This window comes from Trachurus japonicus, chromosome 24 (genome assembly GCF_045865225.1).
Source record: "Trachurus japonicus isolate A0001 chromosome 24, Traja_1.0".
Taxonomy (NCBI): Eukaryota; Metazoa; Chordata; class Actinopteri; order Carangiformes; family Carangidae; genus Trachurus; species Trachurus japonicus.
In genome coordinates this window covers 1,770,268-1,798,026 of record NC_140930.1, presented here as the reverse complement: position 1 = coordinate 1,798,026, position 27,759 = coordinate 1,770,268, and the positions used below count along the sequence as shown (strand labels likewise).

The 27,759-nt window shown below is 44.3% G+C and overlaps 1 protein-coding gene and 1 non-coding gene across 2 annotated transcripts; one reads left to right on the top strand and one right to left on the bottom strand.

Moving 5' to 3' along the window:
* The first annotated feature begins 158 nt into the window (after positions 1–158).
* On the top strand, positions 159–26,590 carry vash2 (vasohibin 2). The gene is made up of 8 exons (XM_085771216.1): positions 159–618; positions 6,933–7,021; positions 7,131–7,187; positions 8,285–8,359; positions 17,082–17,319; positions 18,470–18,613; positions 23,509–23,627; positions 26,401–26,590. The coding sequence occupies exons 1-8, from the start codon at positions 280–282 to the stop codon at positions 26,468–26,470; spliced, it is 1,131 nt and encodes a 376-aa protein (XP_085627342.1). The 5' UTR covers positions 159–279; the 3' UTR covers positions 26,471–26,590.
* trnat-ugu (transfer RNA threonine (anticodon UGU)) lies at positions 12,746–12,818 on the bottom strand. Its single transcript has one exon. It is a non-coding gene; the product is annotated as a tRNA-Thr (tRNA).
* Positions 26,591–27,759: the final 1,169 nt, after the last annotated feature.

Below are 27,759 nucleotides of genomic sequence, written 5' to 3'. Positions count from 1 at the left end.
GTGTGTGTGTGGAGCAGTGTGGAGGCAGAGTGGCGTGATGATCCTGCAGCACAGACAGACCGGGTCCTGCTGCAGGTCTGATCTAGATGCAGAACATGTTCCAGTGAGGTTGAAGTTTGAGGGTTTTTTCTTTTCTTTTTTTTATTTCCCTGCAGGTTTTTCCCCTGAAGATCAAAATGTACTGTAGCTGGAAGCAAGAGGAGCTGTGTTAGCTGGAGGAAGAATCCCTGCACTGCCCTTCCCCCCTCCTCCTCCTCCTCCTCCTCCGGGTGGGGAGCCATGACCGGGCCCACCTCCCCGAGCCGGACCGGCACCTCTCCGGCCAAGCTGAGCCGGCACGGCCGCTCCAAGAGCTCCAGCTCCCACTGCCTCCTGCGCTGCAGCAGCGGCGGCGGCGGCGGCACGCGGGACGAGTCCTCGGCCTCGCCGCCCAACAACGGCCCGCGCTCCCCCGGCGACGAGGAGGAGAAGGACGGCGGCGTGCTGTTCTACGTCAACCGGACCGGCTTCCCCATCGAGGGCCTCACCTGGGAGCGGATGTGGGCCCACGTGGCCGCCGTGCACCCCGAGGGCCAGGAGATGGTGGACCGGGTACGCAACGCCGCCTACCTGCCCAAGGTGAGAGAGCAGAACCCCGGTCTGTTTACACTAGACCGGTCTTGGTCGGCCAGAAAGCAATGCTGCAAACGTGATGACTTTCCAACCCCTCTTGGTTATTTTATTTTGTCAAAAGCGACTAGTAGCGACAAATCTAGCGACTTTTTTCTGGTGTTCTTACAAACGTTTCTGGTTTGGAGACTCAGATGGACCTCAGTGTGGTTTTCTGCAAAACCGTCATTTACTGTAACTTATGTCAACGAACCAGGGTTATTATAGTTTAAAAATATGCATTAGTTTTTATTTAGTTTTTCAGTTTGATTTTTTTATTTAGTTTAGTTTTAGTGCGTTCAACAACAGTCTTAGTCTTAGGTGTAGTTTTTATTTAGTTTTAGTCTTAGTTGTAGTTTTTATTTAGTCTTAGGTGTAGTTTTTATTTAGTTTTAGTCTTAGTTGTAGTTTTTATTTAGTCTTAGGTGTAGTTTTTATTTAGTCTTAGTTGTAGTTGTTCAGGTTTTAGGAGAAACCAGTCAGACCTCTTTTTCCTTTTAGTTGCATCCATCCCATAATGTTCCTATCAGGTCCCATTCACTTCTCCTTTTTGGAAAAACTGCCATTTTTATTTTTATTTCAGTTTACTAGATTATTTATCCACTGCTAGTTTTAGTCTTAGTTAACTCTAAACAACAACAACAACAGTCTCAGACCAGATCAGTGGAAGCTGCTGCTGCTGCTGGTGTTGTGTGTTTTTTAAAAATAGCAGGTTTGATTCCCGTGTCGGACGTCGCACTCATGACTCTTCCAGTGACGAGACTCTCTGGCCAACTCTCTGCAGTATCGGCTCGGCTCGCTTGGAACTGTTACCAAATAAAGTACCAGGTACCAGGAACTGGTTCTGGTTCTGGTTCTGGTTCTGGTTGTGGTTCTGGTTCTGGTTCTGGTTCTGGTTTGGGTCCGTGAACACGTAGAGACTCAGAAACAGGAAGTTCATGTTAATGATTCATCTTCGTGTCAGAGGCGTGAAATCGAAGCCGGTGGCCGTTCACATGACGACGGCGTCACAGCAGCTACAGACACCTCTTTGATCCAGACTCTGCTGCTCCTCAGGGCTGTTACTCCTCCTCCTCCTCCCTCTCCCTCTCCCTCCTCCTCCTCCTCTTCTTCTTCCTCTTCCTCCTCTTCTACTTCCACCTCCTTTTTTTCCTCTACCTCTTTTCTTGCTCTTCTTCTTGCTCCTCCTTCTACTCTCTTTCTCCTTCTCTTCTTTTTCCTCCTCCTCCTCCTCTTCCTCCTCCTCCTCACTCTGGTCAAACACATGTTGTCAGGAGCAGGTCGCTCAGTTCTAGTGAGGTTAGTTACACTCGTAACTGTCGACTGTCGTCTCTCTTGAACACAGATGCTGAGAGTCTCTGTCGATTGGTCGCCGATCGTGACCTTTGACCCAGTTTCACACAGACTCTTCTTTATGTCACTGACACACACACAGAATACTGGGGGATATATTTAAGGCCGTGGTAGACGTTCATTATACCACAGCTATGGGACGTTCTTCGCTCTTTGGCCCGACGCAAAGCGGAGGATACCAGAAATACATCTTATCTAATAAAATAGCCCTGCTGTAGAAAAAACAAACAGTCCCACCTCTCTGGACGTTAGCTCTGCATGTCGTCTTTTCCTCTGCTTTTTTTTCAAGTGAAAGTCACTGCTCAGTCCCCTCTACCGTTGTTAACCCTTCCTTGAGCTGAAAGTTCACCTTAAACATGTGAACTCAACTACTTTAGTCTATTTGTTAACGTCGTAAAAACACCGACTGTCTGCTACGAGTTCACAGGTCGGAAGTTACGAGTTCGACTGCCGTTATAGTGACTTTCACTTTCACTGTCACTTTCAGACGTAACTTACGGGATCAAAAGCCTGGAACGCAGCGTAAGGCTTTAGAATAGTAGCCGATTTCATCTTTCCATTTTATAATGTAGACGTATTACAAGACTCAATCAGTATTATTGATTAATAACAACAATAGAATATTAAAGGGACAACGAGGAGTTTTGGAAAGTGAAGTGTTTCCTACTACATTTCCCATGAGCCTCAGCACGCACGGTGAAATTCTTTGACCGGCGCAAGACAGACTCATGTTTTCATTCATCAAGAATTAAAGTCAGAGGTTGGAAGACGATCACATACCGTCGTAGTTCCCACCATAAACGGAGATTCATACGGCGGCGTTATTCTCATGACTCGCCACGAAACCGAAAGTAAAGAAACGCTGGTCGGCTCGCCCAGCATTTCCACCACCACTAATAATAACAAAATAACCATAGAGACAAAACCATAGATTTATAGAAAATGGACCATTAACAAGTGGTAACGGAGATTCATCCACATTAATATCAGACTTTTTTATAACCAGATAGAAACTCCTGGTTGTCCCTTTAACAGCTGCATTTGCTGCCATTTATTTTATTAATCATTTTCATCCAGAAAATATGAACCACTTTTTTATTCAGTGTAAAGTTTAATATCACAACAGTAGATGACTCACACACACTCACACACACATGAAGCACGTCATCGTCTCACACTCGTAGTTTCCTGTCAGAGATTTGGGTGAAAGCTCGAGGAGGAGGAGGAGGAGGAGGAGGAGGAGGAGGAGGAGGAGGAGGAAGGTTTAGCTGCTAATTGGCCGTGAGGTCATCAGTGACCTGGTTGGCGACGGCGACCAGGTCCCATGATGTCGACCTGGACAGGAGGACACACACACACACACACACACACAGTTTGTATTGTTGATGTGTAACCTGACACTTGTGTGTGTGTGTGTGTGTGAGCAGGTGGTTGCCACGGATACGCTCTCTGAGCAGCTTGTACAGTGTGTAGGTTAGTGAGTTCATGATATTTAGCAATAATCAATAATCAGAGCTTAGTGCTGTTGTGTAGCTGTGTAGTTAGTGTCAGTGTGTGTGTGTGTGTGTGTGTGTGTGTGTGTGTGTGTAGTTGTGTGTGTGTGTGTGTTGGCACCGGGACAGAATAATCCCTGTAATACAATCATGGTGCTGGATAATCTCTGGAAACCAAGAGGAAAAAACTGAAGCAGCTGCCAGGAAACAAGAGTAACGCTGTGTGTGTGTGTGTGTGTGTGTGTGTGTTAGTGTGTGTGTGTGTGTGTGTGTGTGTGTGTGTGTGTGTGTGTGTGTGTGTGTGTGTGTGTGTGTGACAGGCGACAGGTGTGGTGGCGGTGACCTTGAGGTCCAGATTACGGCGCCGGGCCGGGACACAGAGTTCTGGTTCTGGTCCAGATGCAGATTAGTCCAGATGTGATGATGTCGTCATCTACACACACACACACACACTAACACACACACACACACACACACACACACACACACACACACACACACACACACACACACACACACACACACACACACACACACAGGTTATAATCAGGTTGTTTGTTCTCAGGTGGAGACGGTTTGATCAGTTCATTGTTACACTGATCTGATTGGATCATCTCCTCTTTCTCTTTCTCTTTCTCCTTCTCCTCCTCTTCCTCCTACCCTCTCCTTTTTCTTCTCCTTCCTCATCTCCCTCCTCTTCCTCCTCTTTCTTCTCCTCTTCCTCTTCCTCTCTCCTCTTTCTTCTCCTCTCTCCTCTTTCTCCTCTTCCTCTCCCTCCTCTTTCCCCTCTTCCTCTTCCTCCTCTTTCTTCTCCTTCTCCTCTTCTTTCTCTTTCTTCTCCTCCCTCTTCCTCCTCTTCCTCCCCTTTCTCCTCTTCCTCCTCCTCTTGTTTCTTTCTTCTCCTTCTCCTCTTTCTCCTCTCCCTCCTCTTTCTTCTCTTACTCCTCTTTCCCCTCTTCCTCCTCCTCTTCTTTCTCTTTCTTCTCCTCCTTCCTCTTCCTCCTCTTTCCCCTCTTTCTCCTCCTCCCTCCTCTCTCTTATCCTTCTCCTCTTTCTTCTCCGCCCTCCACTTCCTCTTTCTCCCTCCTTTTCTCCTCTTCCTCCCGCTCCCCCATCTCCTTCTCTTTCTCCTCCTCCCTCCTCTTTCTTCTCCTCCCTCCTCTTCCTCCTCTTTCTCTTCCTCCCCTTTCTCCTCTTCTTTCTCTTTCTCCTTCTCCTCCTCTCTCCTCTTCCTCCTCTTTCTCCTCCTCCTCTTCTTTCTCTTTCTTCTCCTCCCCCCTCCTCTTTCTTATCCTTCTCCTCTTTCATCTCTGCCCTCCACTTCCTCCTTCCCCCTCCTTTTCTCCTCTTCCTCCCGCTCCTCCATCTCCTTCTCTTTCTCCTCCTCCCTCCTCTTTCTCTTCCTCCCCTTTCTCCTCTTCCTCCTCCTCCTTTTCTTCCTCCTCCTCTTTCTTCTCCTTCTCCTCTTTCTCCTCCTCCTCCTCCTCTTCTTTCTTTCTTCTCCTCCCCCTCTTCCTTCTCCTTTCTCCTCTTCCTCCTCTTTCTCCTCCTCCTTTTCTTCCTCCTCCTCTTTCTCCCCTTTCTCCTCTTTCTCCACTTTCCCCTCTTCCTCTTCCTCCTCCTCCTCCTCCCTCGGGTCCTGGAGCTGGAGAAACCAGAAAACAGGAAAGATTGTGATAACAGAGGAGGAAGAGGAGGAGCAGGATGAAGAGGAGGAGGAGTGGGGGGGGGTGTAATAGATAGACAGGAAGAGAGGAGGAGGAGGAGGAGGTGATAACAGAGGAGTGGGGGTAAACAGGAAGGGAGGAGGAGGAGGAGGAGTCCCCTGTGTCACCATGGTGACAATTTTGGAGCTGCTGATGCCGCCATCTTTGTTGTTGTTGTTGTTGTTGTTGTTGTTGTCGTGGTGACAGGTGATGTGTGTGACTGACCTGCTGCTCCTTCACCCGACCCAGAAGCTTTACTGTGTGTGTGTGTGTGTGTGTGTGTGTGTGTGTGTGTGTGTGTGTGTGTGTGTGTGTGTTGTTAAAGCCACTTCCTGCCTCGATGTCAACAAGCGAACAGAAACAGGAAGTGACCTCATCCTTCCTGAGCCGACTCAGCGGAGGATGAGGTCACTTCCTGTGGTCGAGGTCAGACCGAAACACAACAGCAGCCGCAGCCTCACCACACTGGTTACACACTGATACACACACTGGTTACACACACTGGTTACACACACTGGTTACACACACTGGTTACACACACTGGTTACACACACTGCAAATATTTTGCATCAGGATTTTAAAAAAATTGCAATTGATAAGCAGAGATTTTCCTGAGAAGCTAAATTTCCCTCGGTATAACAAGCTGAACATTGCTATTATACAGGGCTCTACACAAACGTTTGTTAGTTTAGGAGCGATAATATAATGCTGAGGGTCCAGTGTGACCCATTTTTTTACATTTCAGAACAGTAAAATCACCAAACAGTAACCAGTTTCCCTTTGAATTTAAGTTGACTTCTATTGTGTTATCTGAATGACGTCATAACTTCCTGAGATGGGGCCGATAGATGAGAGCAGCAAGTGAGGCCACGCCCCCGTTCCGGTGAAAACAAACTGCTGGCTTTGACTGGCGGTAAATACAAATCCCGCCGTAGTCCGTCTTGATTTGGCCTGGAAACCTCCTGTAATAGCTACCGTTAGTCAGGCAGACAGCTATATCATGTCGTTTTACTGAAAAAAATAAAGATTTAGGCAATGTCTGTCCATAAATCCTACCGGAGAATGAGCCCACTCAGCGGCGAGAGGTGCAGTATATAACGCTGAGTGATACATGTCAATCAACTGCCACCGTAGTGCAGCGGTTAGAGCAGTTACCTCGAGTGCGGGCGGCCAGTGATCGAAACCCGTATTGGGTGAATTTTTTTTTCCTTGTATATTAGCCCACACATTATGTACAATTTTAGAACGGACCTTCGGAAAATTTCGGAATAACGTTAGCGGACCTTCGGGCGGTTCAACCACACAAGCACATGTGGATTAGCCGATCCCACGGCTTCTGGCCATTTTTGTCCATTCTTCATAAGGCCTGAAGCCATAAATCTCTTCTTTTCCTGTCCCACTCTCTGAAGGGGAAGAGGGAAAATCGTATGTTTTTTTTAAGTTGTTCAACCAACGATATACCACACAACAACTCTTTGGCATTGTGGTTTTTTGTATTAGCGCCTATGGAACACACTGAGGACTGGGTTACTGTCTTCTATGATGCTCAGGCTGCAGCGGCAGCACCGTTCATCCTCTGAACCGTTTCTACCACTTCAATGAGTTTAGAAACATTATTTTAAGGTCGAAAAAAACTACATAGTGTTGCTTTAAAAAGGGAAAATACGTAGTTTATTAAACCATAAAGGTGTTTTGTCCTGATGGTGAATGTCTCTCTGTCTTCGTCCTGCAGCCTCCCGTCCCCTCCGTCCCGTCCTTCAGACCCTCCATGTCCGTCCCCGACTGGCTGGTGGCCGTGCAGAACTACATGAAGGCCCTGCAGTATCCTTTTACCATGGCAACGTGACCGCAGCAGCAGGTCGCCATGACGACACGAGGAAGAGGAGTTTATTTAATGATGATGATGATGATGATGATCCTTAACCCTCAGATACAACCACACAGGAACACAGTTCTTTGAGATCAAGAAGAGTCGTCCTCTGTGTGGGTGAGTGGACGCCTGTCACATGACCTCATGACATCATCACCTCATCACCTCCACCTTTAAAGGACAATTCTGGACAAATTCAACTCAGGCTGTATTTTCCTAACATTTTAAGTCTAAAAGAAGGTTTTCAGTTTAATGTCTCCTGTTTTGCGGTAGTTGTGTCTGTCTCCGCGTCGCCACGGCAGCGATGAATGGGAGCGAATTGAAGTTCTGCTGCTTAGGCTGTTTCCATCCCTCAAAGCCACAGACAGCGTCAGATGGAGACTCAAACATGCAGCCAGAAGTTTATTTACTTCAAGCAAGTCAAGAGTTGATGTGTTCACTGCAAAAACTCAAAATCTATCCAAGAATATTTGTCGTATTTCTTGTCAAAATGTCTCGTTTCTCGTCAAAACTCACTTGTTTCAAACAAATTTTTACTTAAAATAAGTACAAGAATCTGAAAGCAAGTTTTTTGTGCTTGTAGTAAGAAAGAAAAACTTGCTCCACTATCAGATTTTTCTACTTATTTCAAGTGAAAATCTGCCTGAAAGAAGTAAAAAGTGTCTAAAAACAAGCTGCTTTTTTATGTGACGAGTCTTATTTTAAGTAGAATGAGATTTGTTTTGACTAGAAATAAGACAATATTCTTGGTAAGATTTTGAGTTTTTGCAGTGTTTATGACCCAAACGGGAGCTTCCCACTGCACCTGAACACACCGAGCGTCAACTTGGGTCTCGACTCCGCCAGACTTTGAATTAGATCTAATTTTACAAACATGTCGGCTTGTTGAAGTAAATAAACTTCTGGGTGCATGTTTGAGTCTCCATCTGACGCTGTCTGTGGCTTTGAGGGATGGAAACAGCCTAAGCAGCAGAACTTCAATCTGCTCCCATTCATCGTTGCCGATGCGGGGACAGACACAACTACCGCAAAACAGGAGACAATGAACTGACAACCTTCAGATTCCTTCTGTTAGACCTAAAATGTTAGGAACATACAGCCCCGAGTTGAATTTGCCAGGAATTGTCCTTTAAAGGAGCAGAGGTCATGTGACTTCCTGACGTCGCTGCAGGAAACTGAACAACTGCTTCAACAATAATATCTCCTCCCTTCAGGTTAATGGAGACAGCGAGGGAGATGATCAGAGAGTCTCTGCCAATCAAATGCCTGGAAGCCGTCATCCTGGGAATGTATCCTTCACACACACACACACACACACACACACACACACACACACACACACACACACACACACACACACACACACACACACACACACACGTTGTTATCAGTGGGTGAAATCAATAAGACATGTAATGTAGCTCTTATATCCTAATGCCCCCCCACCACCACCACCACCACCCATCCACCCACCACTGCCACCCTTCCTGCCTCTCGCTGAACCGCGTTGCCTGGCAACAAGCCCACTTCAAAGTTTAAACCCCCCATCTCACACACACACACACACACACACACACAGACAGACACACTGAGCTCCGTCTCATCCAGCGGAGCCGAGGGTTTAAAGCAGCGTGTGAAGCTTTTCACTACAGATTAACACGTATGTTGTATGTATGTTGGGTTGTCATGGGAACACATACTTTGGAACCAAGTCGATGCCAACACACACACAATACTTTGATGGCATCTTTCTTTCACACGGATTAAAATCTCAGGAGCCTGAAAATGACTGATGTTTTGTCAAATCTCACATTTCGGGGCCAGAAGACAAACAGCCAGATGTTCAGGGCTTGAACTTCTCCGGCGTGGTGCTGTTCCCGCGCGGCGTGGTGCTGTTCCCGCGCGGCGTGGTGCTGTTCCCGCGCGGCGTGGTGCTGTTCCCGCGCGGCGTGGCGCTGTTCCCGCGCGGCGTGGCGCTGTTCCCGCGCGGCGTGGCGCTGTTCCCGCGCGGCGTGGTGCTGTTCCCACACGGCCTGTTTTATAGTCGTAGCTGTTTAATATAGAGAGCCTAAGCGGAAGCAGGAAGTAACGGTCACCATGGGACCTCAACTCTGAAAAACTCGCCATTCAAATGAACGGGACTGAAAATTTTATTTCGTGATCCGTTTGAACTGCGCCATGAGAAAAAACTCAGTCCTCTACCTGTTTAAAACATCACAGTTTGTTGTAAAGCTATTGTAGAATAACATTCAGAAGAATCTGTAAGCAGAAAGACTACAAGTCGCGTAGGTGACGTCACCATGGCGACCACATGCCGCCCTTTCCCGTGTCAGTTGGTGACGTATTTTTTGTGGGACACAGATCTGTATCCGTAGAGCGTCGTCACACTAAATACATTCTTCTGTTGCTGTTTTACAACAAACGGCTGATTTCTCTTCATGAAACGTGATGTTTTAAACAGGTAGAGGACATATTTTTTTCTCATGGCACAATTCAATCGGATCACGAAATAAGTCTCATTCACTCATGAGAAGTCTCGTTCATTTGAATGGCGAGTTTTTCAGAGTTGAGGTCCCATGGCGCCGTTACTTCCTGCTTCCGCTTAGGCTCTCTATATAGGATACAGGATGCTCGCATCTGACCTTGAACTGATGGAGCCTCTTGGATGAAGGTGAAACGTCTTCCCAGACAAATAACCAAAAATTCCTTTGATTTCCTTCCTTCCTTTTCCCTTCCCTCTTCCTTCCTTCCTTCCTTCCTTCCTTCCTTCCTTCCTTCCTTCCTTCCTTCCTTCCTTCCTTCCTTCCTTCATCCTTACCTCTTTTTTCCTTTTTGACCCAATTGACCTGATCTGTTCCCTCCCTCCATCTTTCTTTCCTCCCTTTTCCCTTCCTTCTTTCCACAATGCTTTTCCCCTTCCTTCCTTCCTTCCTTCCTTCCTTCCTCCCTCCCTCCCTTCCTTCCTTCCTTCCTTCCGTCCTTCCTTCCTCCCTCCCTCCCTCCCTCCCTTCCTTCCTTCCTTCCTTCCTTCCTTCCTCCCTCCCTCCCTCCCTCCCTCCCTTCCTTCCGTCCTTCCTCCCTCCCTCCCTCCCTCCCTCCCTCCCTTCCTTCCGTCCTTCCGTCCTTCCTTCCTTCCTCCCTCCCTCCCTCCCTCCCTTCCTTCCTTCCTTCCTTCCTTCCTTTCTTCCTTCCTTTCTTCCTTCTCTTTGTCCTTACTTCTGCCTTCCTTTTTGACCCAATCTGTTCCATCCCTCCATCCATCATTCCTTCCTTCTTTCTCTCTCTTTGCCCTTCCTTTCTTGACCCAGGAGGACAACAGGAGGGTTAATAGAAAGAGAAAAAAAAAGATGGCCGATAGAGGATCAGGTTGCCTAATGGCACTGGTCACAGATGTGTTGTAGAGCTAGTTCATCTGATCAGATAACAGTTAATTGGTTAGTGAGCATCGGTTTACGGTCGGGAGGAAAAAACAAAGTCAAAATGTGTGCACGTGAGTTTTGGAGAATGACTGGTGTTGGTGTCGACGACTGAGACTCTGGTGTCATGAGGAGCAGTAAAATGTTGACGGGGTTCAACAGCTGCCTGTCTCAGGTCGCTGTCGGTTCATGTAGAGTTCAGACACACTGCCTCCTCAGGGAATCGAACCCACAACCCTCTCATTAGGAGGCAGGAGAGCAAACCACTGCTCCACTGAGCTGCTGAGGGAACACGGAGACCAGACTGACCTGTTGGTTCAGCTTAGGCATGGACCAGATAGACTTTACTATATATTGATCCCAACAAGCTGGGAAATTAGATTAAATGTTGATGGGAGTCGAGTCAGAGCAAAATACGATGATGATGATGGTTTAACAGGAGATGTTAAAGTGATAGTTCACCCAAAATTCAAATTTCCCTCATTATCTCCTCCCCCTCATGTGGACTAAGGGCTGGGAGAAGTTTCAGAGTCCTCCGTGGCTTCTCTGAGTTACAGGGGGTCTCGGCGTAGCAGTGCATGTCCATATGACGGTTGCTAATGGATACCAACTGTCTTCGTAACAAAAAGACACACCAAAAAACATCCAGATACCTCCATGCTGCTCGTCTGTAATGTCCCTCTTGTATTGAAGCCCCAACATGAGAAATTGTTCTGAAAAAATTAAATAAGTCTATATTTCAAGCTTGTTTGCAGCGGAAGCTCCTCTGAGATTTGGACGGACCAGGAAGAGCAGTGCTGGGAGCTTCCACTACAAACAAGCTTAAAATATAGACTTATTTAATTTAAAAACAATTTCTCATGTCGGAATCTCCACACCAGATAGTTGGACCAGTCTCAGCCTGGTTAGATGTGAACAACAGGAACTGATGAAGCCTCTTGGATGAAGGTGAAACGTCTTCCTAGACAAATAACCAAGTCTAGTTGCTTTTGATTTAAATGTCCTTGAGATAAACTACAATATGACCTGGATGAATGAGAATATTCACAGGCTTGAGGCTGTGACATCATCCTTTACCTGAAGATTCATTTTGGGCGTTTTGTCTGTAACAACATCTATTGCACGTCAAAGTCAAAGTCAAAAGTCAAAGTCAACTTTATTTGTCTCCCATGGGAGAATTTCGGCTCCCTCCTCTGTTGCTCACCCTGAGCTTTCTCCTGGTTTTCCCTGTTAAAAAGGTTTTCCATGGAGTTTTTCCTCAGTGGGTGTGAGGGTCTAAGGACAGAGGATGTTGTTATGATGGGATGTAAAGCCCTTTGAGACTAACTGTTTGTAAAAACGGGCTATACTAATAAAATTGCCTTGCCTTACATGAAAACTCTGTGGCGTTTTGAGCTTTACCCTCTGGGACCTGCTTTCCAAAACAGGACTGTGCATTTATTTTAATTTCATTTAGAAGATTACAATAATTAATTTCAGAAAACATTCAAAGCAAGTTAGCGCTACGTGGACTCTCAAATTTCTCAAATCTAGAGGTGCTCTTTGGAGAGGATGTGGAAAACCAAAGAAAGGGACTTTCTTAAGTTAATAAAAAGGCCTTTAATTTTCACATTTCGAACGCGTCGTAGTCATTTTAAACATGTCATTGTGACAATGCCATATGAATTAAAGGCATTTTTTATTAACTCAAGAGAGTGCCTTGGAGTTTTTCTTTGTTTTTCCACACAATAATTCATTTATTTAACCTGATAACACGTCTACTAATGATCCAACTGTGGGCGACACGTTGAGGCGGAGTATCCGAGTAGTGAAATGGTACCAAGCCGAGCGAGTACTCGAGTACTGGGATATCGGCTGCAGCCCGAGACACGAACGATCCAAATACTCTAGTCCAGATCTGATGTTCCAGCTCTCACAGCAGCAGACAGGAGGTTTGTCTCTGTGTGTGTGTGTGTGTGTGTGTGTGTGTCTGTGTGTGTGTCTGTCTGTGTGTGTGTGTGTGTGATGGTCCAGTTTGACATGTGCTGTTGCCGTGGTGACAGTGATCTTAATCTGGACCGACTGTGGCCCAGAGAAGAAAAAGAGGAGGAGGAGGAGGAAGATCTAACTCTGTGACCTGGACTGACCTACACACACACACACAGTCACGTCAGCATGTGTGTGTGTGTGTGAGATCTGAGGTCGGTGAAATGTGACACTGCACCAACACACACACACACACACACACACACACACTCTGTGTCTCTATAAAAAGAGTGTAGGCCCCAGCGAGAATTGAACTCGCGACCCCTGGTTTACAAGACCAGTGCTCTAACCACTGAGCTATGAGGCCGAGCTGCACACACAGGTGGAGCAGCTGCTTTTACACACACATAGACACACACACACACACACACACACACACACACACACACACACACACACACCCTGCTTACACACACACACAGCTGCCATTGTTCAGGCTGCGTGACAGCGACCTGACCAGTCATTAGCTGTGACATCACTGAGGGGGCGGAGCCACAGCTGCTCTCACCTGGCTCCTCCCCTCAGACCACACCTGGTGACACACACACATACACACATATACACACACAGGAGGAGGGAATTCATAAGTTTTTATTGATAAAATCTAAAAACTCTCAGCACACACTAGAGCAGATTGACAAATTAATGTATTAACAAAGGTTAAAAGCAGCGAACAGCGCGTTACGCCTGTTGCTTCGTCAGATTTGTATTGATTCTGCTTATTGATCCGATTCTTTATTGATTCCTGTGTATTTCATGTGTGGATAGAGTAGGGCTGTTCGATTAATCGATTTAAAATCGTAATCACAAGTATTTGGAATTGTAAAAATCGATTTTTTGAAATTGTAAAAATCGATTTTTTACTCTAATAGATAGATAGTTATTTTTTAAATTAATCAATCAATCAATTTGTTTATTTCGGGCATGTCAATTTAAATCATCATCATCACACTTCATCTTTGTTCAAATAATACAAACACATGGCCGAAAGGGAAAGCGGGAGAAGCTAAAGCTGATCTAGTCCCGCCCCCATTACACACAGAATAAGAATATTTGTCATAATCTTTTTGTTTTTTCTTCTTTTCTTTTTTTTTTTTACATTTTGATATCTTAGATTAATTAGACTCTAGGTCCATTTAAAAAGACACAAACAGCACACAAAATAGTTTGTCATTTAACAAAAAAAAATCGTAATTGTAATCGGAAATCGATTTTTCAGAGAAGAAAATCGAGATTTTATTTTTGGGCAAAATCGAACAGCCCTAGGATAGAGCAGAGCTTTACAGGTTTCCTCTGACAACAACACATTGTATTGTGTTATTATGAGTCTCTGAGCTCTGAACCAGGTCGACGACTGACTGACATGAGACTGAAACATGTAAAACTGGTCTCTGGATCCAGATCGCTTACAGTATTAAATTAGCACTAATGCGTTCAAATTAGTGCAATTAACTTTTATTACCGTTACAGAGCGACCTGTCCGTGTGTGTGTGTGTGTGTGTGTGTGTGTGTGTGTGTGTGTGTGTGTGTGTGTGTGTGTGTGTGTGTGTGTGTGTGTGTGTGTGTGTGTGTGTGTGTGTGTGTGTGTGTGTGTGTGTGTGTGTGTGTGTGTGTGTGTGTGTGTGTGTGTGCGTGTGTAACTGGTGTGTGTGAGTGTGTGTGCAGGAGGAGGAGCTGACTGACGGAGGTGACAGACGGTGAAACACTGTTATAAAAAAAAGACATAATATTATTAACTAGAAAAAGCATTTCCAAGAATGGAAATGGTGTGACTGCTGATAGCAACTGAACGCTGTTGCAGAATTAGCAAATAGTGCAAGCAGTGATCACCATACAAATGTTTGACCAAGGTCAGAATCGAACCCACAACCTCATGGTCATTAGACTTCCACTCTGCCTCTAGGCCACGGTGCACACACAGTTGCAGAGACTGTTGTCTGTTAATGATCTGCACACTGTCAACATCAAGAAAGCTTGAGAGTCAAGCTTGAATGACTTAGAATGAAAATGTCTGTGAATTTCAGGCTGAGCACTAACCATATGGCCACAGAGAACCTGAGTTACAATGAGCTTTATACTATGAGGAATCAAAGACTGTCCAATGACAGCTGAATAATTGGAATCAAAAGTCAAGCAATGAAGTGAAAAGACTGAGGCAGGAATCGAACCCATGACCATATGATCACTAAACCTTTACTCTGCCACTCAGCTACAGAGAGCACACTGCTTTCAAAACTGTTGTCATTCATTGTAATGTGATGATGTGCTGCAAACTGGTATGAGTAATCAAGGAGATAACAAACACCTGTAACCAATTGAAGGCGGGGGAGGAGAGCAGAATTCAACATAACATAACAAGAGTTCTTCCCTTGGATTCGAACCAGTGACCTTAGGGTTGGCAGGCAGCCACCCTACCCCCTACACTACAGTGGAGTTGTGAAGAAGAGAGGTTGAGACTTTGATGAATGTGAGATTTTTTGTGAAAAAGTTAAATATTTTAAAAAGTATAAATAGTTAAAAAGAGAAAAGTAATGCCGATAAAGTTCAAAAAAAGCTGCACGTTTTGATATATGAATTGTTGAAATAGCACAAAGTATGAAGGACTAGAAGAAGACCGTAAAAAGGCGGAAGAAAATGGCCAAACAGAAGAACAATAGTGTGACTGCTTCAGCAGTCACACTAATAATTTCTAAGCTCGGCATCGATAAGGGAGTCGTTCAGCAGAAAGGTAAATTATGTTGATGGTTGAACCAGCTGGGACCGGTTCTTAACTCCCATCCCTAGAGAGGAGGAGGAGGAGGAGGAGGAGGAAGAGGGGGAGGAGGAGGAGGAGGACACACAGGGACACAGACGGTGGTTGTAGCTGGTGGCAGTCTGAGTTGTGTTGTTAGTCTGGTTCAGTCTGGTCTCCTCAGGATGTTCAGGGTTTATCCTCGGTCACACCAGCTCTGTGTGTCTCCAGTCTGGCTTTTCAAAATAAAAGAGTCTGACAGGAAGTGGGGGCACATGGCTCTGATTCCTTCTCCAGTTCTGTTCTTATCTCAGAGTGTGAAGCCGTAGCGTTGTAGCATCCTCCATCTACAGGAAGTCTTGTCTGTCTAGTGGAGCTGTTTGATCAGAGGAGAAGATCCTGGAAAACCAGGAGAGGTTGACAAGTTCTCTAGTCATGGAAAATGAGAAGAAAAGTCAAAAGTCCTGGAAAAGCTGGAAAATAATGATTGATCTCATGGTGAGATGGTCAGCTTCCAGAGCTCAGTCTGACTCTTGCTAAGGATTTATTTCCCAGATAAAAGCGTGGACTCTGCTGCTGAGTGTTTCGGTGTTGGAGCAGCTCAGAGCTGGTTAAACAGTAATACTACATGCTTTTGTTGTTGTTCTATGATAAACTAGTCATAATTTCTACTAAACATGTCAGAGATAATAATAAATAAGTTAAAGAGCCACAGACTGATCATGTTTAAATCAGACTCCTGAGGCCGAGAGAGGAAGAAACATGGAAACAAACATCTACAAAACAAGGAACAAGTGTGGAAAACAACTCTTCTCTGAAGCCTGAATGTTGTGTGATAACTCATGTTTGTCAGACTGAAGCAGCTGCAACACACTGACACACACTTAGTGGAATTAGTCAACATCCTCTTTTCTCATCGAGCTCCGTCGTTGTTTTTGTGGTTAAATAAAAGAACAACAGTGAATCAGAGTGATTCATTCAGACAGGAAGACACACACACACACACACACACCGGCGCTGTCAGAACAACCTTCGCTATTCAAACAGAATTTAAAATATTTTTAAAATAAGAACATTTCAAGGTGTAAACTCGATCCGTTGCTCCACTAGCTACTTATGATATTTATATTTCCCTTCTTGACGTTTTATATTGAGCTGGTAAAACTTAAATGTGTTGCAAATGTTACATAACAGAATTGGTTGGAATTAGGGTTGCAAAGGGGTGGAACATTTCCAGAAACTTTCCATGGGAAGTTAAGCTGGGGAATTTTGGAAATATTCCAAATTGGAAACTTTCCATGGGAATTTATGGGAATTAACAGGAAATTGGGGGTAATTTAAACAAACTGTATCATATCCAAGCATAAATGTAAATATTTTGTTTTGTCATAAGCAGACATCCATGCAAAATAAACTAAAAAAACAACTAAAAAACATGACATTTCAACAGATTTATTTGTGAGTAGAACTTTGTCAAGTTTTAATTCTCGTATGAACAATCAATTAGTTTACTGAACCACAAAAAACAAGACTGTTGAGTAAAATATAACTCACCCTCACCAATCAGTTCTGTACATTTCGGATTTATTCCCGTTAATTCCCATATATTCCCGTTAATTCCCATGGAAAGTTCCAACTTTTGAATTTCGCAACCCTAGTTGGAATGCCCTTTACTGGACGAGGGACGTAATAATAAGCTGCTATAGGTGGATATAATGAGATAAAAACATTATAAATTTGAATATAATTAGAATATAAAACATAAGAAGCGTTAGAAATCTGATTTGTGGGAAGATCAACACACACAGAGTGGTTGTGATCCTTGACGGCGTGGAGCAGCTACCTGACCAACGGCCTGACGTCCCTGGAGCGTTTCCCCATCAGCTTTAAGACCCAGTTCTCGGGCCACTGCTTCCACCACGTGGTGCTGGGCGTCTACTGCAACGGGCGCTACGGCTCGCTGGGCATGAGCCGCCGGCCCGACCTGATGGACAAACCGCTCAGCCACCGCACGCTGGGGGAGCTGGTGGCCGAGTTCGAGAGCTCCTACAAGAGATACCAGCACACGCTCAAGAAGGTAGGAGCTGAGAGGAGGGGGAGTTAAAGGATAATTACCATTTTTTTACAATCTGGACCTTAATTCTATCCTAAAATCCGATCATTTCCTCCCCCAGATAACTTTGGTGTCATTACAAGTGGTTGTGATGAAATGAGCTCCAGCCGAGAGCCGCGTATATCCGTATAATTTCTCTTTCTCTTTTCACGTGCTTATAGCTGAGAACTTAAAACTTTATCTATTTACTTTTATTTTACTTTTATTTGCTCTTGCTTTTAACTCTGTTTTTAGTGTTTTGTTTGTTTTTATTCTGTCTTATGCTTCTTCTTTTTTTTATGTTTTGTCTTTATGTAAAGCACATTGAGTTGCCTTGGTATGAAATGCGCTATATAAATAAAGATGCCTTGCCTTGCCTATAATGGAGTCTACAGGGCAGCAGAATGCAGCCTCTAAATAACACATTATCTGCAGAGAAACTCCTTCATTTCACCAATATTTAGTTCTGATAGGCTAGTGCTATTCCCCTCTGAGTCCGGGGTTAGCTGTTATCAACATCCGGGGTCTGTAGGTTGACCTACTGACCTCTGACCTGGATGATGTCATCTCTGAGCTTGTTGCTACCGCTAATGCTACGGTTGGTTTCTGTGTGTTTCTGACTTGTCAGAACAAAATGAGCAGCTGGATGAAGTTCAGCTTCCACAGGCTTCCTCTCCTCAACCTGGACTCACTAAAGCTCCGGCTAGTTGAGATAAAAATGGACCTGAATGCCAAAGCAGAATGATTATTATCAGAATGAGCCGGGCAGCGCTCAGAGATGACATCATCCAGGTCAGAGGTCAGTAGGTCAACCTACAGACCCCGGATGTTGATAACAGCTAACCCCGGACTCAGAGGGGAATAGCACTAGCCTATCAGAACTAAATCTTGGTGAAATGAAGGAGTTTCTCTGCAGATAATGTGTTATTTAGACCCTGTAGACTCCATTATACGGATATACGCGCCTCTCGGCTGGAGCTCATTTCATCACAACCACTTGGAATGACACCAAAGTTATCTGGGGGAGGAAATGATCGTATGTTATGATAGAAATAAGGTCCAGATTGTAAAAAAAACCTGAAATTCCCCTTTAAGGTGTGTCTAAGCCCCGCCCCCTCCCCGTCCGTCTCTCCAGGTGAAGATCGGCCTGTACGTGCCTCACGACCCTCACGTCTTCCAGCCAATCGAGTGGAAGCACCTGGTGCTGAACGCAGCGCGACTGGGAGCTCAGGAGATGAGGAAGGAGCTGGAGAAGCACGGACGAGACATGAGGATGAAGGTACACACACACACACACACACACACACACACACGGCTCGTAAAGGTGATTAGTTTTGTTCACATCAGTGAGTTAAGGACAAATAACACAATCCTGACTGTCCACATGTCACATATTAATAAAAACTGTACTGCGAAGGAGGCTCAACATAGCCAGGCTTTGTGTTCATGTTCTAGCTCAACAAAACCTCAAACACGGTACGAAACTGGTTATCAACTTGCTCCTGACGCTCGGCTCAACAGCTGAGCAGCGTATTCCCTCAGCTGAACATCCTGTAGGCGGAGAGAGAAAGTAAACAGCAGCGGATCAGTGTGATCTCTCCCTCCGGTCAAACGCTCCGTTCTGATCCAGCTCCACTGGACTTTCAAAGTAAAGGTGACGCAGCTGAGTTAAATAGTGAAACAGCTGCGCTTTTATAACCGGTTTTATGATTAAACTCTGAACCTGGTCGGGTCCAGGTGATGAGCTAAGCATAAATTACCATGGTGATCTAGCCGGGTTAAAAGAGAGCCACCTTTGTAGTACAGGAGAGCCTGGCTTTAGACTCAACTTACCTCGCTACGGAGCGGAGCTAGTAAATGTTTTCGATCCGAACCCGGTGTGTCCGGTCGTGTTCGGCCCGGTCTGATGACTGAGCCAAGAGAAGAGCCGGTAGCCTATCTACAGTGTGTGGCCGGAGCAATGGAGCATACATTTATTCAGAAAAAGTGTAGGCTAATTGGTGCAGATTAAACTTGTAAATGAATGCTGCTCTCGATCCGATCTTTCCTCCTATTCTGACTCTTTTAAACAGTAACAACAGAACCATTTGATTATATTATAGATTTTCCATCTGTGCTGAGCATAATAATTGTTTGAAATTAATAATAATAACCCCCCTCCCACCCTCCCCGTGTAACCGTGTACACGTCGGTTACAAGCCCCGTGTACACGTGTAGAAAAAATTGTAAACGTTGACACCCCTAGTATCTACTCTTTGCACCTGGATGACGGACCACAGTGTGTTTTTCCTCACAGCATCGTTTAACTCAGGTGACAGAATAACAACAGTCTCAGTTCAGATCAGCGGTCGCTGTCGCCGGTGTGTCTTTTAAAATTAGTGGGTTTGATTCTCGTGTGGGACGTCGCGCTCGAGTGCTAGTGGGAAATAGCCTGACGCACCAGACTACATCACTAACATGTCTAGTCTGGAGACGAGCGGTAGACCTCGGCTCAATCCAGGGGGCGGGATGAAGGCTGTCTTTCAAACTGTGTAGCGCTACGACCAATCAGAGCAAAGAGCAGGATGACGTTAGCCTGACGAGCCAATTAAAATGTATGTCGTCATGGCGTTAAGCCGCCCAAGGACTCTCTAAACAGATAGAGCGCTGTGATTGGTCAACACAAACGGTGTTCCAGACTCTAAAAGTTCCTATGGCTCGTTTCTATACCCACCTACGGAGCAAAGAGATCTGCTGCCGCTAGGGGGCAGAGAGATTTATAGGCTAAGTGGGAAAGCAAAAAAAAAAAAAAAACTGTCCGCCGGGCTTATAAATAAACAACATTGATGATTATTATTGTAGCACATAAGTTTAACAGGACATACCTAGCGGAAACACTAGGTGCGTTTACATGGACACAAATATTCGGAATAAAAGGCTGATCCGAATAAAAATGTGTAATGTAAACACGTCAATTGGAAGATTCTGATCGGATTCGGCTCGATCCGAAAGAAATTCTGTTCGGATCGAGAGGGGTGGTTTATGCCGATCGTTATTCCGAACGACGTCCATGTAAACACTTATTCCGATCATTACATCCTTTCCCACTAGCGCGACACGGCTGTACACGGTTCTACTCGGTTCTTATTTATTTAGCCTATTCATTTTTGCTTGTACACACTCCAGTGTGACGTCCGACAGGAATCAAACCTTAAAAACACACTGGCAGCAGCGCACACGGATCTACTGAGAGTTGTTATCTGTCACCTGAGTTAACGAGGTGGACGGGTGAGTTTGGAGCTGATGAGAGGAGAGAAAAAAGAGAGCGAGTAGTAGCCTACCGACCCGATATCGCCGTGTATCTCGCTTTCAGAGTAATCCCGCTTCTTTCCCCACTCCCTGTCTGTTGTCTTCACCGTCTTCCACTGACGTAACTCCACAAATTTCCAGAGCGCACATGGCTAATTAATATGCACGCGCTGTTTTGCATTGACCATATGGTTGTGTTTGGGTGTATAGAGGGCGGGGTATGGCGTGTTCACATCCGCACTTTTCATGGGTCCGGTGAGATTTATCAATGGCAGGAACAGTAGTAGCCTACACGTTGCTGAGTCTGCTTAATAACGATATAGGAGTACAGCAACAGCTCTTAAAATCTGGCGCAGGTCCATTTTGAGTAGGCTACTGAATGGGATAAATTGAGCCACTTCCGCGTTTATTGGTTTGTTTACAGTAGTACAGGAAGTACAACTCTTCTTCTGCTGTTGTTTTAGGGAAAAAGACAGCTCTGCGCATGTCAAAATGCTGTTATTCTGAATAAAGCTCGGTGCATGAGTACGCACGTCATGATCGGATTATTTGATTTTGCGCCCATGTAAACAGTGGATTCGGATTTTCCGATCCCTCAAATTTTTAATCTGATCAAGAAATTTTGCGCATGTAAACACAGCTACTGAGTTATCGATACTACAAGTGTAAATGGGAACCAGTCAGAGCTGATGATCACGTGATTATTATTTCACCCAGAGTTGGATGAGACAGATAAAGATGAAGATGAAGATGTGTGAAGCTCTGGCTGAGCTGTTTCCACCAGGACGAACGTCAGGAGTTATTCAGGACACAGAGGAGAAGAGTGTGTGTGTGTGTGTTGTCAGGGGTAAATGTTTCATGATGGGATGTTCGGTGGCTAGAGAGCACGTTCCCATGTTGGTAGACACTACATGCCTGAAGCGGTGCTGATCGCTGGTTCGACTCCCAACTGACTGAGAGGATCTTCATTCAGCACAGGACTCACTGTAACTCTGTTGTTGAGGATTTACACACCAAACACATGAACATCGAGTGTGTGTTGGTGCAGTGTGTGTGTGTGTTACATGCATGTCAGCAGGATATGTAGGTCAGTGAGCGTGCAGCTGTCACACACACACATACATGTACCTAGTGTGTGTGTGTGTGTGTGTGTGTGTGTGTGTGTGTGTGTGTGTGGTCAGCTGTTCAGAGACTTTGTGTTGATCTCTCGTCCTTCAGAGAATGTGGTGGAGGTTCATGCTGAGGTTGTGTTCACTGGCCGTAGGAGAACTCAGTTTGTCAGGAGGAGTTCGAGCTTCCAGCTAAAACAAGAGCTGTGACACACACACACACACACACATATACACATATACACACACATATACACACATAAACACACACCTACACACACGCAGACACACACACTGACCCACATATCTTCCAGCACCACATGATGAATGTGACCAGCTGGGAAACATCAGCCACTTCCTGACTCTTTGTCCAGGAAAAACTCTGTTTCCTCCTCCTACTGACGGCTTAACGACACACACACACACACTAACACACACACACACACACACACACACACACACACACACACACACACACACACACACACACCAGCATGCTAAACTGTGTCTTATTCATATGGAGCTGAAACACTCTGTCTCATATTATTGTGATTCCTTTAAACTAAGACGGTCATGTTTATGTTTCTGACTCCGCCCCCAAACACCCAGCTGATCCAAATATGGGCATGAGGGGGATGTGGTCTATACATTTCTTCGAGGTTTTGTGCTAGTTTTGCTTCCATAACACGTCTTCTTTCAAAATAGTAGAAATAAAGGTAGGAAATCCACATTAAAGGAACAGTACGTAGCTTATTTGGCTTTTTTTTATTAGCAAAAATCGAATATTGCTTTCATAAAAACGTATTTACCGAAGTCTAATCACAACCACATACAAATGAAAGCTTTCTCGTAGCTCAGAATAAGTTGTTTACAAATACACAGGTAGGTAGGTGCACCCACTGGAGGCTGCCATGTTGCATCACCATCTTTAAATACAGTAGCAACAGTTTGATCCCTTTCTATATTCTGAAGGTTTTTACAGAGGGGATTGTTGATATATCATTCACAGCCTCATTTATACAACATTTTATTACTAAAAACATGGAGACATCTGATGTTTTAAAGGGCTGGTGACAGTATTTTCTCATTTACAGAGTGATAAAAAGAGATATCCACAATCCTCCTCTGGAAAAACTAAAGACTCTAATATGTCAACAAAATAAAACAAAGTAGTTTTATCCATTGTTCAGATTTCTGTTCTGGAAATACACTGCAAAAACTCAAAAATATCTTACCAAGAACATTTGTCTTATTTCTAGTCAAAACAAATCTCATTCTACTTAAAATAAGACTCATCACATTAAAAAGCAGCTTGTTTTTAGACACTTTTTACTTCTTTCAAGCTGATTTTCACTTGAAATAAGTAGAAAAATCTGATAGTGGAGCAAGTTTTTCTTTCTTATTACAAACACAAAAAACCTGCTTTCACTGGCAGATTTTTCTACTTATTTCAAGTGAAAATTAGTTTGAAACAAGTGAAAATTAACTAAAAACAAGTTAATTTTTAGGTGATGAGTCTTATTTTAAGTGGAAAGAGATTAGTTTAGACTAGAAATGAGACATTTTGACAAGAAATAAGACAAATATTCTTGGAAAGATTTAGAATTTTTTGCAGTGTATATGCAAATTAGCGCATATTTAATTAGATATAGCCTCATTTACATATATTAACATAAAATTAGACAAAACTTGTAATACAGAAAATAACTGTCTTTAATCTGAGTGATGAACTGGTGTAGTTTCCATGGTGACGTGAAGCTCCTCCTCTTCCTGTCAGATCCTCAAGTCGTCCAGCGCTCAGTCGCCCATCAAGGAGCGCAGCCGCGGGAAGTCCCTGTCTCCACGGCGACGCCAGAGCAGCCCGCAGCGACGCACCGCACACCGCAGAGACAAATCGTAAGTCTGTGTGTGTGTGTCTGTGTATATGTGTGTGTCTCTGTGTGTGTGTGTGTGTGTTAGTGTGTGTGTGTGTCCCTGTTGTTTGTGCAGCTAACGAGATTTTCAGAATAAAAGTCCTCAAAGTCGCCGGTGAGTTGAAGGAGAGTTTAGACCGAAGGTGAAGTTATCGTTCTGACACTGAGGGAAACAACCGCTCCTAGGTGTGTGTGTCTGTCTGTCTGAGTGTGTATATGTGTGTGTCTGTGTGTGTGTGTGTGTGTGTGTGTGTGTGTCTGTGTGTGTGTCTGTGTGTGTGTTGGTGACAGCTCAGCGTTATCACCAGACAGACAAGTCCTTACTCTGTTCAGCTGACACTGGGAACTGTCATCTGTGTCTGTGTGTGTGTGTGTGTGTTTTTTCAGCTTTAAAGGGATAGTTCAACATTTTGTCAAATTGTCCCATTACCATAATACATAAAAACATAAAGACATTGTTCCTGCAGGTTTGTGTTGTCATTAAAGGGATAGTTTTTGTCAAATTGGCCCATCGCCATAATCCCTATAGTCATAGCAGTAGGTTCGTTACCTTTAATTGTCGGTGCAAGCTGTTTTTAGAACGGCGGAGCAGAGCCGTGAGCTGCTCAGAGCTACGCTACGGAGGCTCATTATGGGATTTCTTGGTTTCAAACTCATCATCAAACTCATCAAATACACAATCCAACAACTCCACAACGCTCTGGTGGACAAGTTGTGACCTGCACATTCACCACGCTATGAGATAATAACACAACGTTACCACACAGAGTTGTTTTAGAGGGAAATACAGAGACTGTTGATAAAAAACTGTCCCTGAAGGCAACGTGCATCAGTGGTTTTGCATGTATTTCCCTCTAAAACAACTCTGTGTGGTAACGTTGTGTTATTATCTCATAGCGTGGTGAATGTGCAGCTCACAACTTGTCCGCCAGAGCGTTGTGGAGTTGTTGGATTGTGTATTTGATGAGTTTGATGAGGGAAACCAAGAAATCCCATAATGAGCCTCCGTAGCGTAGCTCTGAGCAGCTCACGGCTCTGCTCCACCGTTCTAAAAATAGCTTGCACCGACAATTAAAGGTAACGAACCTACTGCTATGACTATAGGGATTATGGCAATAGGCCAATTTGACAAAAATGATGAACTATCCCTTTAATGACTACACAAACCTGCAGCAACAATGTTTTTATGTATCAGCTGATAATAAACAGACGAGATGAAGAGATTAACTCTACACATCAACACTGTGTGTGTGTGTGTGTGTGTGTGTGTGTGTGTGTGTGTGTGTGTGTGTCTCAGTGTGTGTGTGTGTGTGTGTGTCTCAGTGTGTGTGTGTGTGTGTGTGTGTGTGTGTATCTCAGTGTGTGTGTGTGTGTGTGTGTGCCAGCAGCTGTGGTGAGATGTAACACAATCTGACTTGGACAGCAGCTGCAGAGTCACCACACACACACACACACACACGCTGACGTGGCACTGTGTGTGTGTGTGTGTGTGTGTGTGTGTGTGTGTGTGTGTGTGTGTGTGTGTGTGTGTGAACCTCTACACATCTCATGTTGTTGTTTTGCTGCTTGATACAAATTAAACTTTATTAAACTCGACACATTTTGTCCGTGAGGAGAGTGGGTTAAAGGAGCATTACACTGAATTATATTAACATGTTGTTATGGTTCTGAACTCAACAACAACTAACACACACACACACACAGACCTGCCTCTTCCTCTTCCTCTTCCTCTCTGTCCTTCATCCTCCTCTTCTTCTCTTAAAGCTACAGTAACTCCTCTGGTCCTCAACATGTTCAACTGGCTCCTTAAAGGAGGATTCCGCTCATTCTCTAAGTAGCTCTACATAGTCACCTAGCTCTCCTGCTGCTAGCTGTTAGCTGTTAGCTGCTAGCTGCACTACACTGCAGTTAAACAGAGAAGTAATGGAGGCAGAACTTTAAAACCGTGACTTTAAATATCACTACACATGATTTGCAACATCCACCAGTTCCTCACCACACAACACTGACTGAGCATAAACTCTGTTAATGCGCATTGATATGGAAACAGCCCAGAGCTCGCCGCGTTATTTAGAAAATTACCGTAATTAGGGATGTCACGGTTATAGATTTTCTTGGTACGATTATTGTCAGAAAAATAATCATGATTATCACGATTATTATATTCAATCATTTTACCACACTATGAATGTGTAAAATCAAATATAGTCAAAATATAATTACATTTACATAAACAAATTATTTAAAGTATCTATTAATATAGGACTAATTATTGATCCTTCAGAGGAAATGTTTGACATTAACATGTCAAGGCACTAACATTTAAATTCCTACCAGTTCAGTGTTACGTTAGGTAAATTGGCATTAACATAATTTAACCCATTACTGTGTATTTACCTTTACTCTGGGGTACAAAGCCAGGTGGTTATCCCGCAGGTGATGGTTCATATCGTTCATAATGTTGCGTAACTTTGTTTGCATTCCGTGCGAGTTGCGCTGATCTGCCGACATAATCTTTTTTGGAAAGTAACGGTATTCAGGAACCTTTCCGATTAAATAATTGTGGCGTTTAATACCGCGATTAATTGTGAAAACAAGTAATGGTGACATCCCTAACCGTAATTCTCCTTTAAGGCGGAACATTTCCACCTTAATCTCTGTTGTCTTTATAAGTCTGGCCCCAAATATATATAAATATATATCTATATCTATAGATATATAGATAATGATGATGTTTTCTTGTGTTTTATCCTCAGACCGGCCTCAGTGGAGAGGAAACCTCCAGAGCTCAGCACGCTGAACGACGGCTACCAGATCCGCATCTGACACACACACACACACACACACACACACACACACACACACACACACACCTGTCCTGTGTCTCTGCAGCTGTTTCACCTCCTCACTCAACACTATGACATCACAGTCTGACATCACAGCGTTTCCCTGGCGACAGGTGTGAATCCACCAGCGTCACGTCAGACTGAGCACAAACAAACAAACAAACAAACAAACAAACAAACAACCTCACACCGTCACCACATATCAGACCAGACCAGCCGTCGACCAATCACAGCTCAGAGGCCTCAGACAGGAAGTAGCATCATCATCATCATCATCATCATCATCACATCCAATCAGCAGCAGACAGGAAGTGACATCACCTCCTGAACGGACGACGTCACCGTGGCAACAGGTGCAGCTATGCAGTCCGACCCCTCGTCTTCCTCCTCAGCTGCCGGGGCGCCGAGGGGGGCGGGGCCACAGAGGATTAGGCCCCGCCCCCTCCAGACAGACAACGACACGAAGACCAGCAGCCGGACAGGATTTTCAGAATAAAAGCACAGCCACAGGCTAGCGCTGCTCTGTAACTCTCTCTGTAACCATGGAAACTTAAAAAAAGAAAAGACTTAAAACCCGTGTTTGTGCCCGACAACAGAGACAAAAAAAAAAACTACCTGACTGACGACGCACCTGTGTGATGTCACAGAGGCGGCGATGACATCATCATGTAGCAGCTGGAACGATTTCAGTTTTTATCTTTGATGGTTTTTTTTGTTTTTTGTGTTTTGTGTGCGAAGGAAAAAGACGTGAAGTTACGATAAAGTTACGAGAATTTAAATAAAGTTTCAGAGAAAAAAAAACACAAATATTATTTTTGGGGAAATTTACCAGCAGCCAATCAGAGACGTTTTCCTCATGAGATTCAGATTTTATTTTTTATTTTTTTGGTTAAAATTGCGACTTTTTTCTTTCTCGTAAAGTTTTCTCTCCAAAGACGACGTTTGTTTTTTGGAAAATTACGACTTTTTTTTTTTTTTCTCGTAAAGTTTTCTCTACAAACACGATGTTTGTTTTTGGAAAATTACGACTTTTTTTTTTTCTCGTAAAGTTTTCTCTACGAACACGACATTTGTTTTGGGAAAATTGCGACTTTTTTTTTTTTTTTCGTAAAGTTTTCTCTACGAACACAACGTTTCTTTTTGGAAAATTACTACTTTTTCTTTCTCGTAAAGTTTTCTCTACGAACGCGTTTTTTTTTGTTTGTTTTTTGTCTTTCTGCCTCATAAGATTCAAACTTTGTCTTGTGAGATTCAGACACACACACATAT